The following is a 13,338-nucleotide window of genomic DNA, read 5'->3' on the forward strand; positions in this document are numbered from 1 at the left end:
TATCTTACAAAAACACGAAAATGCGGATGTCAAACACTCCTTCCACTCAGACACAAAACATTTGGAGATCCTTTCCCTCCTAATGTCAAGTTCTACTGGGATTTGCTTCACATCATGTTTCCACACGTTTGGGTGACCAGGTGGCCCAACCCCTCCCCCCCATCCTTGCCCCAACACGAAGACATTCCAGAGGGGGAATGGAGGGTGTCTGTTCCACAGAGGCCTCCGCATTTATACGCTGCTGCTGAATTGTTCCAAGTGTTATTTCAGATGGATGCAAAATCTGAGCTTTAAAATACGGGACAAAAAAAAAGCTGGGCTCCTTTGAACTGTGATGCCAGAGGCAGTCTTTGTAAACACCAGGAAAACAGATAGGTCTTGGTTCAGATCAAACCAGAACTTTTACCTGAATCAAAAATAATCAGACTTAGGGTCTATCATACTTTGGAATTCATGTAAAGATGAGACTCTTGAAAAGATGGTCACAGCTCAGAAAGGCTAGGAAGACACCAGAAAGAAGATTGAATTTTGTCCATCATTGTGATAATCGGCATATCGTTCGGAGGACAAAACATTGTGGAGACCACATAGAAATACCTATGAGTTGACAGAGTAGTTTTATTTCAAAAGTTTAAACTTACAAAATGTAAAAATCCAGCTAAACCAGGCCATTAAATTAAGAGCTCCTTTCCGTAGATGAGATTCCCCCAGTTTTCACATTTTGAGTGACTTTATACCACTTATGAAACCTTTTCTGCAGAGAGTTCATGACATATGTAATCAGATGTGCAAATCTGCGGGGGCTGAAACTGAAGTTGTGCATAAATCCCATTTTAAGAAATGCCTTTAGTTGTGCTTGTTTTTGGCATGAGCTTGGCTGAAAGCTAAGGCTTACAACAGCAGGATCTAACTGGGGAAAAAGACCAAACAAGGTATATATTTATATAGAAACACAAATCAAGAAATTACAGATCCTCCAAGCTCATTCAGTCATCCTTGTCCTTGGCTCCGTGCTTGAGGATGCGGGTGAACTCTACATAGTTGAAGTTGTTCTTCTTGTCGATGGGTGCCTCTCTGAATAACTCGTCCACCTCCTCATCGGTGAAGCGGTCGCCCATGGTTGTCAGCAGTTCTCTTAAGTAGTCCTCCTGGATGAAACCTGCCAGGAGACAGATGCTTAAAACTACCGTGCGTTTGTGAAGATGCCATCCTCTTGGAGACCTTTTAAGGATTACCTCCTTGTGTCAAACTCATTCGCAAGGCCATGGCATCTGAGCATTAAGTCTGGTGAATTCACACTGGATCTCAGTTTTTTTTTTTTTTTTCCCAAACTTGATTGCAATCATCTATGTTTATATTTCACAATTGCTTTTCTCCAAAAGTGACATAAAACCCAGAGTAACCAGAAGCATACTGAACAAGAGTTTAGATACAGAAACAACTATCAAAGATCTGATATGACCATTTTTGTGCCAAACATCTCTGAAGTAGCTGCTTACAGAAGTTGAGTTGTATATTAAATGCAAAGATAATCATGACACTTGGTGTGATGCAAATTTCTTTAGCTGTTAAGAGATCAGGTGAGAATTGGGCCAGAATAATGCATTTTTGGACTCCTCTTGAATGCTGGAAGGATTCAGCATTTCTGAAGGACAGGAGTTCATTCCACCAAAAGAGAGCCAAATCTGAATAACTATAGACTAAACGAAAACTAAAGATGTTATAAGGACTGCATTTCTTTCTTTCAAGCTCTATCAATTACCTGCGAGTTTTCAAATTTTGTTAGCTTCGAAATTGAACTAACTATAAAAACATTTTTTCTTGCATTGTAACATTAAACAAGGTAGTTATTCACATTTAAAAGCATTTTCATGGGGACCATTTTTGATGTTGGCCAATCATGGCCAGTGACAACACAAAGGAACAGACTTCCTGCAGTATAACAAAGCTCCCCCCTGGGACGACCTCATCTCTGAAAATGTTTTTTCACTGCAGCATTTCAGCACAACGGAGCTGTGGTTTCCCCCAGTAGCTGCATCCAAATACACCCCTCATAGCTGCCATGAACAAGAGCTTTCAAAGAACTGCTTTGTGGTAATTAGAGCTTCTTATGCCTTTGCATAGCATGGCTCCTGATGGACATGCAGAAAGGTTATCTGTTCCACAAAAAAGGCACAGCACTAGCATCTCTTCTGCCTCACCTGTGCCCTCCTCATCGAAGCATGCAAAGGCATTTCTTATGACGTCTTCAGGGTCTGTGCCATTCAGTTTTTCCCCGAACATGGTAAGAAACATTGTGAAGTTTATGGGACCTGGAGCCTCAGTCATCATGGTCTCCAGGTACTCATCTGTTGGGTTTTTGCCTGGAAATAAAGCACAGGTATACAATCAATATTATGCAAATATGAAATTACCCGAGGGGGTGCGGTGGCGCAGTGGGTTGGACCGCAGTCCTGCTCTCCAGTGGGTCTGGGGTTCGAGTCCCGCTTGGGGTGCCTTGCGGCGGACTGGCGTCCCGTCCTGGGTGTGTCCCCTCCCCCTCTGGCCTTACACCCTGTGTTACCGGGTTGGCTCCGGTTCCCCGTGACCCCGTAAGGGACAAGCGGTTCTGAAGATGTGTGTGTGTGTGTGTGTGAGAAATTACCCAGAGGTTGCATAATGGATACCTCCTATGCCAGGAGTGGAATAGGACTGAATTCATCCATCTAGACTAACATCTATAAGACTAATTTTGGAAGACAACACTGAGCACTGCCTTTGAGGTGTTACGAAAAGCACATTATGTCAGCAAACATGCAAAGACAACACCCTCCTCACAGAAACATCAACTCAAAGTCCACATTCCAGCTCAACAAACTGCTCCCCTGCAACACCTCAGGCAATAAAACAGACCTGCTGGTCCACACTGGCTAATGACCATCATATGGCTCCATAAAAGGACATGGAAAAAGGCCCCCCAACTCAAAGGAAGGGTGATTTCAGAATGGATGGGACATCACTTCTATTTATAGCTCAGCCTCAATGTTTTTGGATTGTGAAATGATTAATCTTACTTGGAACACAGAACTTTGACAAGGGTTGGGAGCCCAGAAGCATGTTGCTGAACAACTTTGCTGAAGAATCTCAGGATATCACTTCAAACCAGGAAAAAAAAAAAAAAAACAAAAAGTTGCCTCCACTACAATTAATACGGTTTGAACTGATAAGGAGACCTGATGGACTTGATTCCAACCATAAACTGTGGGAGGAACCACATTCCTTGCCAAAGTTCCTTAAAGATTCCTCAAAAATACTACATCAGATGTGTCAAACTCAACCTCATGAAGGTTGCAGAGAGTGCTTGTGTGTACCAGCTGCTCCACATGTACCTACCCAATGAAGCCAGCATGTCATGCAGGTCTTCCTTGTCCACAAAACCATCCCGGTTCTGGTCAATCATGTTGAAGGCCTCCTTGAACTCCTGGATCTGGGACTGGTCAAACATGGCGAAGACATTGGAAGTAGCGCGCTGAGGGCGCTTCTTAGGGATCTTTCCCTTGGCCCGTTTGCTCGACATTTTGACCAATCTGTTTTTTTGCTGTTTTTAACCTGGGTGGGACAAAGAAAAAAAAAAAAAAAAAAAGTTAGTTTACGGAACACCTTTCTCTTACCTCATTTTCATAATTTCAGTACTTTCAATACAAAACTCAAGAGCACAGCCACCAAACAAAATGGAAGCATATATAAATATATTCAAAAAGGGAAAGTTATACCTCCCTTTTATAAATGTTTAAAAAGTTGTTAAGTCCCAATAGATCAAGCAGCTGGCAAAAAAGCAAAGAAAAATGAGCACATTTGCCCCACACCCACTTATCAGAGCAAGCCATTCCTCTGAATGCCACTCAGCAGCATGTTTTATTTTGATCAATCGGACCAACAGCTGACTGTTCATTCCTACTTCTGCTCATCACCCAAAAAAGATCCTGGACAACCTCACAATGGCACCAGAGCCCCACCCACCGGCACCCAATGTAATCCTTATTTTGACTCACTGCAGCCAGAGAAAATGAGCCCTGATGTGGGCTTTCAGCAAGGCATCGAATGGCTTCTGCAAAGTTATCATAAAGAAACCACCAAATGTTCCCAATTTCTCAACAATAGACACAACTATGGCACTTACAAGAGAACTTGATGCTCCCAAGTCCGCCACCCTTCGTCCCAACAAAGCCATTAATTTAAACAGACTGGGTCATGCAATGAGCAAAAATAGTGTTTTAACAGTCAGGTTCCTCTAGTCCTGGCAAGCACAAATCTAATAATGTGGAAACAACTCCCCAAAGTGGTGTCGCTCATGGCTATAAAAGGCAACGTTGCTGCCCTAGTTTTGCCCGCTTCCTTCATGCACTGCAGGAAAAACTGCTGGGGCGAAAACAGGTACCATTTTCCAAAGCAAAACCAACACTTTCAAAATGACCAGACAGATCCGTGTCACTCAAAGGTGCATAACCTTATGTAACCCAATTTTTTTTTTTTAAAAAAGTGTTATTCTGAAATATGTTTTCTCCTTCAATGTAATGAACCAAAACTCCTCTGCCTGAAGAGATACACCTGTATAGCCGTTTTTGGGAATGCCACAACCCTCGCGCGAGACGGAGATCTTTTACCCTTGACGCACAGCACTACACTCTGTATTGTGGTTGTGCATCTAATCGTTCTCCATGTAGGCCACATCAGCAAAGCACCAGAAACACTGGGCGAACACAGTTTATCAGCAACTAAAAGAACAAGTGCCCCAACAGAGAGCTCACCTATTGAGCAGCACCAAGGAAGCATATGGGAAACGTCACAGCAGTTCAAACAACAATAAACACCAATACAGAAGCAGACATGCCTAAAACACTACCGACTTGACAAATTAGTTTTCCCCCCGTATTAGAAACGTTAAAATGACATCTTGCTACTTCAACAGAAAGCTGAACGACCCTGATCAACAATGAATTCTGACTATGGCACATTGATGAACTGCAACTGTTTTTTAAAAATATGCATATTGCTCTTTCCCTTTCACGTCACACTCGAAAATATATTATAGTTCATCTTTCTGACTGGTCAGTAACCTGTGAACATTTCATCACTTGATCTCAGTGCATTTCTGTAATAGCCTGCATGATAGAGATAAAAAAAAAAAAAAGTAATAACCACAGTTTAACTCAGCATCAGCTGCTTCCTGGTTATCTGGGTGTCCGTGATAAAGTAAAACCAGAGTATGAAAAAGTTCTGTCATATGACAATGTTCTGCATTACATTTATAAGTGATACTAAAACTTGTAAATGGGGAAACACACCATTATGATGAATAAAGGCGGGAGAGCCACGGGCCAACCTTATAAAGGTATTCCAAGCATGCTAAACACCACACCTGTGGTTGTCCGAATAAATCTGAATGACTTCACTTGTCAGTCATTCTATCAGGCCCCAATACCACTCGCACTCCATCAAAATCTCATATAGTAAAACCTCATATAGTCAAACCTCCACGGAAATAACCAATCCCCCCAAACTGACAGCCTTCATTTCCCCATCACTCCATCCCCCCCCCCATCACACACCTTCCTCACAAATGCTCCTGTGGGGCAAAGATCTGCATCTGGCTGAAGGTGGAAACTGAACCCAAGTTACGATTCATAACTGTACAACCAGTTACTTATGAAAATTAAACATCGAAAAATAACTTCAATCCGGTCTACACTCTATGCCCCTGGAAGATTTATCTCAAAGTTAGATTTGCAGTATCATACTTCCGCAGTGCAACGGCAAAACAAAAGTTCTCTGTCGCAGCTTCAACTTCTGACCGCCACACCGCTCCACTTGCTTCGCATAAAAACGGTGCACGCGGTTAAACAATTTTTGTCCGTATTACGTTGTTATTAAAACAAGGAAGATGCGAGAGGTACCTGAAAGGCAGGACAGCCAAGTAAGAGCAGCTCCTTTCAACCCTGACAGCCGCGACGCTTCGCCACCGCCCGACTTCCGGCACAGGGAGCGGTTGGCTACCGGAAGCGAAACTGTACCACCGGCAGCACATGGAGGTAAACGCCACATCAATTAACGGCAAAACACGTTTATGTTTAAATCTGCATTTTTTCTATGCACTTTATGCTTTGTTAACATTTTATATTGTGTTTTTGGAAATGATTTTTCGGTAATAATTCATTTCTTTTTACTCTTTTAAAATGGCGAACCCCGTGTGGTTCGTTTGGTTCAGTCCGGCACATTCCAGCTTGTCTACGTCTTACATTTGAGAAATGGCCATTTAGGGAAGAGAGTAGTGAACTTCCTGTTCGAGTGTGGCCTGTGAATTGACGTCATCGCTAATAAGCGTGACTGTGACTCTATATCAATATATCATTAGTTGAATGACTGTTATTGAGACAAGGGCCAACATTTTTGTTAACTACTGTGTTTATCCACTGTGTTGCCCGGTTTGTACAACATAAAAGTGTTTGCAGTCATAACATCATTACATCGTGACAATGCATTGTGAAACATTGTGGTGCAGAAATTCAAGATCAACAAAGAATATGATTATATGTCACCCTCTGAGAAGAAAATTGAAGCCCAATAGGCAGTGCTTCTTTTGTATAGTTGCTGGGATGTGGGTTTGGATACAGGTTTGAATCTTGGATTTCAATGTGGAATTTTGCGTGTTCTGCCTGTGTTCGCGTGGCTTTCCTGAAGGCGCTCTGGTTTCTTCCCACAGTCTAAACATGTGCTTCAGGTGAACTGGTGATTTGAAATTGCCTTTAGTGTGTATGTTTGTGTGTGAATGAATTGAGTGTGAGTGTGTGTCAGTGTGTGTGAGTGTGAGTGTGAGTGTGAGTGTGTGTGGTTACCCTCTGATGCACTGGTGTCCCAACCAGGGTGTATCTTGCCTCATGCCCTTTTCTTCCAGGACAGGTTCAGTATACCTCCCCAACCTTGACATATACAAGCAGTTATAGATAATGGATGGACGAACGAATGGATTATCTACAAAGCAAGAACACCTGAAAGCCAAAATGAGCATATTAAAAATAAAGCAGGGTTAAAGACAGTGAGGTGCTATCATGAGTATCACAATGTTTTAGTTTTTACTGCATTGGTTGTTTACTCATTTATTTCATTTTTATTTGTATTTTTATATAATTTGTACACTTTTTATTTTCATTGTATTTAAAAGTATTAGTTGTATTATTGTATTATTAATTGAATGGAAGCCAAAGACAAGCCAGCTTTGCACTGATTTTACTATCATGGATACAGCAGGTATGTATTGACTGCAGGATAAATGAACCCATAATGAGGGTATTATTAGACAGTGAGAGCAGACTGCATGGCAACAGCCATCCTGTGGTCAGCAGCAATGCTTGGAAAACTTCTAGAAGGAAGGAACACTTTGCACCGAAAACCTGAAACAAGGGGAGCCCTAGTAACACATGACTCACGGGCTAAACTGGGCCACTGCCCGACCCAAGGGTGTTATCAGTGTCCGGGCTGCATGGACAGAAACCCAGCAAGGCGTGTGCATGTCCTCCAAAGGGAACATCCTCCGTATCTAGAAAACGGACCCTAGTGGTGCCAGCCATGTTTCTACAGGGACTTGGGTTTCTTCAGTCAGTTATGTGCAGTGATTTTCTATTGACTTCTTACTCTCTCATTGAAAACGGGGCTTCCCAAGCTCATTCTCAGTCGAACAAACAAAAGCTATTCATAATACACCTTATAATTTCTTGTTTCGGAGCCTGAATGAAGAGACTGGTTTTCTACCATGTTCCTTAAATGATCTGTATGTTAAAATGTCTTCATTTATTAATTTCACCTTATTTTCATACTCGCTAGGTATTGTTATTCTGTGCAATGAAGCCTTTTAAATTAAACTGAATCAGACAAAATATGTCTTGGGCTTATTTGCTTACATGAATTAGAACATTACAGATTGGATGCCTGCGCCTTGAGCCGTGATTGGCCAGGCTATATAAATTTACTAGGACAATATGATAAACTAACGAAAGACAAGCAATAAATGAATAAATAAATAGTAATTTGAATCAAGTGAAATACATCTTTATTTTATTTGCTCCATGTTGGTATGGTATGCATGAAATAGGACATCATAGACTGGGCCATAATTGGGTCATAGTCCTTCTAAATTTATTAGGGCAAGCTGTTAGTTTATCCTTCTGAGACCCAGCAACAAGGTTTTCGGTTGTCTTGGATTTCTAGGAAGCTGCCCCAAGTCCACCCCGAAACATGTGGTGTCATTTAAAAGCATAAAATATCTTCTATAATGTGCATTAGGACTCAGCAGTGTAGCATGTACAGTTTGGGAGATATACTTTAGAAATTTTGTCCCCTTGAGTGGACAAAACAGAATTGCTGAATCTCAGAATGATATTTAAAGGCCAGTGTGATCTGCTGAATGTTTTTATTTTTTTTACCCTAAATTAGAATTCCCCGTGGGTTTTTGGTGAGCTCTGTAAAGCTTTTCATGGTCAGTAGAGATTAAAAAATTATATATTTTTTTTTATATAGACTTATAAGTCTTATAGTTCTGAATGGGATTTTGAAGGCCTTCATGAGGGATAAGATGATGGTCATTTAGGACAGGACCATTGATAGAGAAGAAATTGAGTGCAAAATAGAGTCCCTAAAAATGGGTCTAAGGCGAAATTTTCTACAAGCTTGTAGAGGTACACTGTAGTATTTGTTTCCCCGTGGAAACACTTTTATATCAAACAACTTGCATAGCTTGCAGTTTCAGCCCTCAGTAGAGCTCTATATTTACTGAATATGGAGGACAAGCACTTTGCTCGAATCCTAACTGAACTCCCGGGAAAAGTTCTTCCTTCTAATCAGGTCCATCATCCATTCATCTGCCTTCTCACCCTCTGTACATGTCTGTGGATGCACAGCCTTGTTATATTTGGTCTACATTTTTCTCAGGGTTTTAATTACATTGGGGGGGTGCGGTGGCACAGTGGGTTTGACCGCGTTCTGCTCTCCGGTGGGTCTGGGGTTCGGGTCCCGTTTGGAGTGCCTTGCGACAGACTGACGTCCCTCCCTGGGTGTGTCCCCTCCCCCTCCAGCCTTATACCCTGTGCTGCTGGGTTAGGCTCCGGTTCCCCGTGACCCCACATGGGACAAGCGGTTTCAGATGATGATGATGATTTAATTACATTTTAATATGGAAGGAAAATGGGTGATGGCATCTTGTTCCGGGAAGGCAGCAAAACCAACTCTGCTGTTAATATTGACAGCACTGTGAAATACCATTTGAAAACCACTGGAATGTGGAATCATGTTCATTTTTGGGGGAATAGGAGTGTGAATAGAGGGCATGCTATTTCCAGTTGTGTGGGGGAAGAGAAGGGAATATCGAAAGAGTATTTTGCCGGTTTCAAGAAAAGCAGATTGTCTTGAGTCCCTGTATGGATACTGAGTTACATTTAATCTGGTACTTCTCTCCAAAACACCTTCTCATGTTAAAGTTGTAATTATTTGCCCATTTATACAGCTGGATAATTTTACTAGAGCAATTTAGGGTAAGCACCTTGCTCAAGAGTACTACAACCAGAGGTGGGGATCAAATCTACAACCTGGGGGTCCAAAGGCAGTAATACTAACCCTCACACTACCAACCATCCTCAGTTGCCTGTTAATGTCATGCTGAGATGACACAAATTCAGTGATGTCACTAGCTCCTTTACGAAACATCTTTATCATGGTTTCACATCCACTGCCCTACTGAGATGTGTAGAAAAAGGGAAGCTCTGTCTGACAGCCTGGCATCCGCGACTCCTTTTCTAGCACCTTTGAAGTGGTTTATATAAGTATTTATAACATCTGTATTTGTTTTCTGTTTCTTCTCAGGTTTCTCTATACACAAGTATCGATGACATAAGTATTTTACTGTCTTTTGCCATACTTTTTACTACCCTGAGGAGAGACACCGCTGTTAATGTATTTTTGTTGGGTCCTGGGGAAAAGGTGCATTGCTTACGTTTAGGAGTTAAATGTGATCCCTGCCTGGTACCTGTCAGTGAAAATAGCACCGAGGCTCTGTGTGGGGGTTGTTTTCATTTCACTGGGTCATCTGTCCCGGTTAATGTTCTTTTTGACAATATGGCACATTGCATTATTGAGGTTACATTATGTTCTAAGGTAAAATTATTTGAATCTCCATTTAAAATTATTGCCTGGGATGTCAGTACAGTGAGGAGCGAGAAGATTTAAATATCTTTAAATGTGATAAAACTGGATGTAAAATGTACCTGTGCAATAGCCTCTTAAAAATTTACAAGGAATTGTGGTGTCTGCTTTGTTTCTTTTAACTTTATTGATTCAGTAGTAGTACTGTTGTCACAATATTGTTTATATTCCTAGTGTTCTTACAGGGCCTCGCGTACTCAAACATATCTTTAAAAAATATGCCATAGTCAATAAGAGCACCTTAACTGTGTTAAAATAAATAAACTTTTCTCTGAGAGTGGGGTGCGGTGGCGCAGTGGGTTGAACCACAGTCCTGTTCTCCAATGGGTCTGGGGTTCAAGTCCCGCTTGGGGTGCCTTGCGATGGACTGGCGTCCCGTCCTGGGTGTGTCCCCTCCCCCTCCGACCTTATGCCCTGTGTTACCGGGTAGGCTCCGGTTCCCCGTGACCCCCGTATGGGACAAGCGGTTCTGAAAATGTGTGTGACTAAAAGTTCTTCAGTATACATCTATGCCTTTGCTCCACATTATTATCTATTTTATAGGGTTGATATATTTGCTCTGGGAATGTAACAGCATACAGGTGTACTAAAAGCATGTGATGTGTTAAATATTTCCTATTCCAAAAATTGTAATAAAAACAAGGTTAAATGGAATTTAAATCCGGTTGAAAACGTAAGTGCAGCTGCATCACAACCACAAGCTTTTCTGAAAGGATCCTGATGGTTCGGCCACCAGAGGGCAAGTCAGTGACATGGTAACACATTTTTATTATTGCGAAGAGACTGACAGATGATTCTTTCACAGCCTTGGACCATATACTGTTGTTATAAAATGGTGAAATATGATCCTTTCCCATTAATTTCAGATGCATGCATATCAGCATTAAAGTACAGCAAAAGGAAAATAGGAGCAAAAAATCCACCCACTCTTTTAGAGGAGCGGTATTACTATCCGTGGTGTTGTTACATTGTACATCACAAACATCAGCGTGGGAACTGTCCTCGTTTGGGTGCCATTGAAACTGAGTACTTTGAGTAGTGTTTGTATCATTAACACACCCTTAGCTCTGACCCCTTAACCAAATCTCTCCTATTCTTGGAATTCCGAAACCTTGTGAACTTCAACCGATCAAATCATTGCTGGAGTTACTTTAAAAAGTTGACACAGAATCAGAATTTAGTTTGTGGCTTCAGTGCTGTGGAGAACCGATACAGTTTTGACAGCACCGCTGCTGTTTATGCACATGCAAGATGTCAATAAAGTGAAAGGGGCCAATTTTACAGTAAATCATACTGTAACGACCCACATTACCGGGAGTTTTAGCAGGAAAAGGGGTCTATTGTAAATAGTTGTATTATGGGTAAAATGGAATTGTGTTCAACCACTGGGGGGACTTAAGGGGAATATAAAGGGGTAACTGTTTGCCGGGGAGGGTGCGCAGTGGGTTGGACCAGGTTCTGCTCTCTGGTGGGTCTGGGGTTTGAGTCCTGCTTGGGGTGCTTTGTGACAAACTCAAGGGGATACTAAACAGGCTGGGAAGGCTGGCAAGGCTGGCTGGAGGTGCAGGTCCTAGCAGGCAAGGGGTCCTTAGACCTAGAGCATTATTTCCTTGTGTTCCAATAAGCATTCATAACAAATGCTGTCTATGTGTCCTTCTTCGCCCTATCTGAACCTGGAGTACAGTACTGTTTCAGTAATTTGTCTGGGTGGAAAATAACATTTATTCTGAGGAAATAACTACTGTAAGTGCTGGCTTAAGAGTGGGCAAACTTCATGAGATGTACAGGAGGTCTGACTCTGCACAGCCACATCAGGTGTACGGTTAAAGGTGCTAGATTGTAGCGTCAAGCCTGGTTCTGACTGAAAACAGAAGTTTGGGTCTTGTATACAGGTTGGAGCTCCCCAAGTTTTTTTTTTTTTTTTTTTTATGGAGGTCATCTGGCATGAGCCATTGGCCTCTGAAAAGCACTACTAACTCCCAGAGGAGCAGGGAAGGGTATAACAGCTTAGCAACATTGGGGATGGAAAGAATTTGACAGCTGAAAAAAATATGAACACCATTATTGAGCAACTAATTGCTTTGGTTCAAATTTTAAATAGCGTGCAATGACTTTTATTTGCTTTTTCGACTTGGCTTCTCTTTTCACGTCGTGCAGCTGCTGCGACGCATTGTGTTTCTCGGATCAAAATTAACCGCTCGCCCAAGGGACTTCTTGGTATTTTGGTGAGGTGCTGGCTCACCATTGAGAAGCAACGCGACCGGAAAAGTATTCTGGCGACGTCCAGACTACGCAACATCTGTGTGGCGGCCTATGCTGTTAATCTTAATGGCTCCTTCAAAGCTTAGCCTAGGGGGGGTACGAGACGGATTACGCTCTGATGGGGTTTCTGGGGGTCTGCAGGTGAACAGCTGGAATCTGGGTAAAACAGGTGTGACTCTCTAGCAGGGACAATAGCGGGGCAACCAAAGCGCTGGTTAAAATAGAAACGGGTGACATCTGACCGTCCCACTAATTTATTGCGGAGTGTGATGGGATGAAGTCATTAGCCTTCCTTGTTATCGCATTCCCTGATGCAGTGGTACTTGTGCTTCCTAATAAACCGGAGCCAGCTACTTTTTACGGAAAAAAGTGTTCACACGAGCGCTAACTGACAGTATGGTTTCAAACCTGGATTACTGGAATCCCAGGACCTTTTGGATGAAACCCACTGACTAATAAAACAATTTTCTTTGAAGTTTGTCTACCCACACAATACATAACTGCTGACTGTGCTTGTCTTCAAGCGTGGGAGCTATCAAACTCAAAATGATCAGCTGTGCTCTTTATTGTTTCAAAATAACATCAATGTTTTTTATTGAGTAGGTTAAAATATCAGCGGTGCAGTGGTATAGTGGGCTTGGCTGGGTCCTGCTCTCTGGTGGGTCTGGGGTTCAAGTCCTCCTTGGGGTGCCTTGCAATGGACTGGCATCCTGCCCTGGGTGTGTCCCCTCCAGCCTTACACCCTGTGTTAGGTGCCGGTTTGTTGCAACCCTGCTTGGGACAAGCAGTTTCAGCCAGTGTGTGTGAGTTTAAGATACCACCAATTATTTACCCATTCAGATGGGCAGG

The 13,338-nt window shown here is 42.3% G+C and overlaps 1 protein-coding gene across 1 annotated transcript; it reads right to left on the reverse strand.

Moving 5' to 3' along the window:
• Window positions 1-600: 600 nt before the first annotated feature.
• On the reverse strand, window positions 601-6,027 carry LOC108937102 (myosin regulatory light chain 2, smooth muscle minor isoform-like). The gene is made up of 4 exons (XM_018756865.2): window positions 5,934-6,027; window positions 3,373-3,588; window positions 2,202-2,363; window positions 601-1,159 (listed from the first exon to the last, which is right to left on the reverse strand). The coding sequence occupies exons 2-4, from the start codon at window positions 3,554-3,556 to the stop codon at window positions 987-989; spliced, it is 519 nt and encodes a 172-aa protein (XP_018612381.1). The 5' UTR covers window positions 3,557-3,588; window positions 5,934-6,027; the 3' UTR covers window positions 601-986.
• Window positions 6,028-13,338: the final 7,311 nt, after the last annotated feature.

Source organism: Scleropages formosus, chromosome 9 (assembly GCF_900964775.1).
Source record: "Scleropages formosus chromosome 9, fSclFor1.1, whole genome shotgun sequence".
Lineage (NCBI taxonomy): Eukaryota > Metazoa > Chordata > Actinopteri > Osteoglossiformes > Osteoglossidae > Scleropages > Scleropages formosus.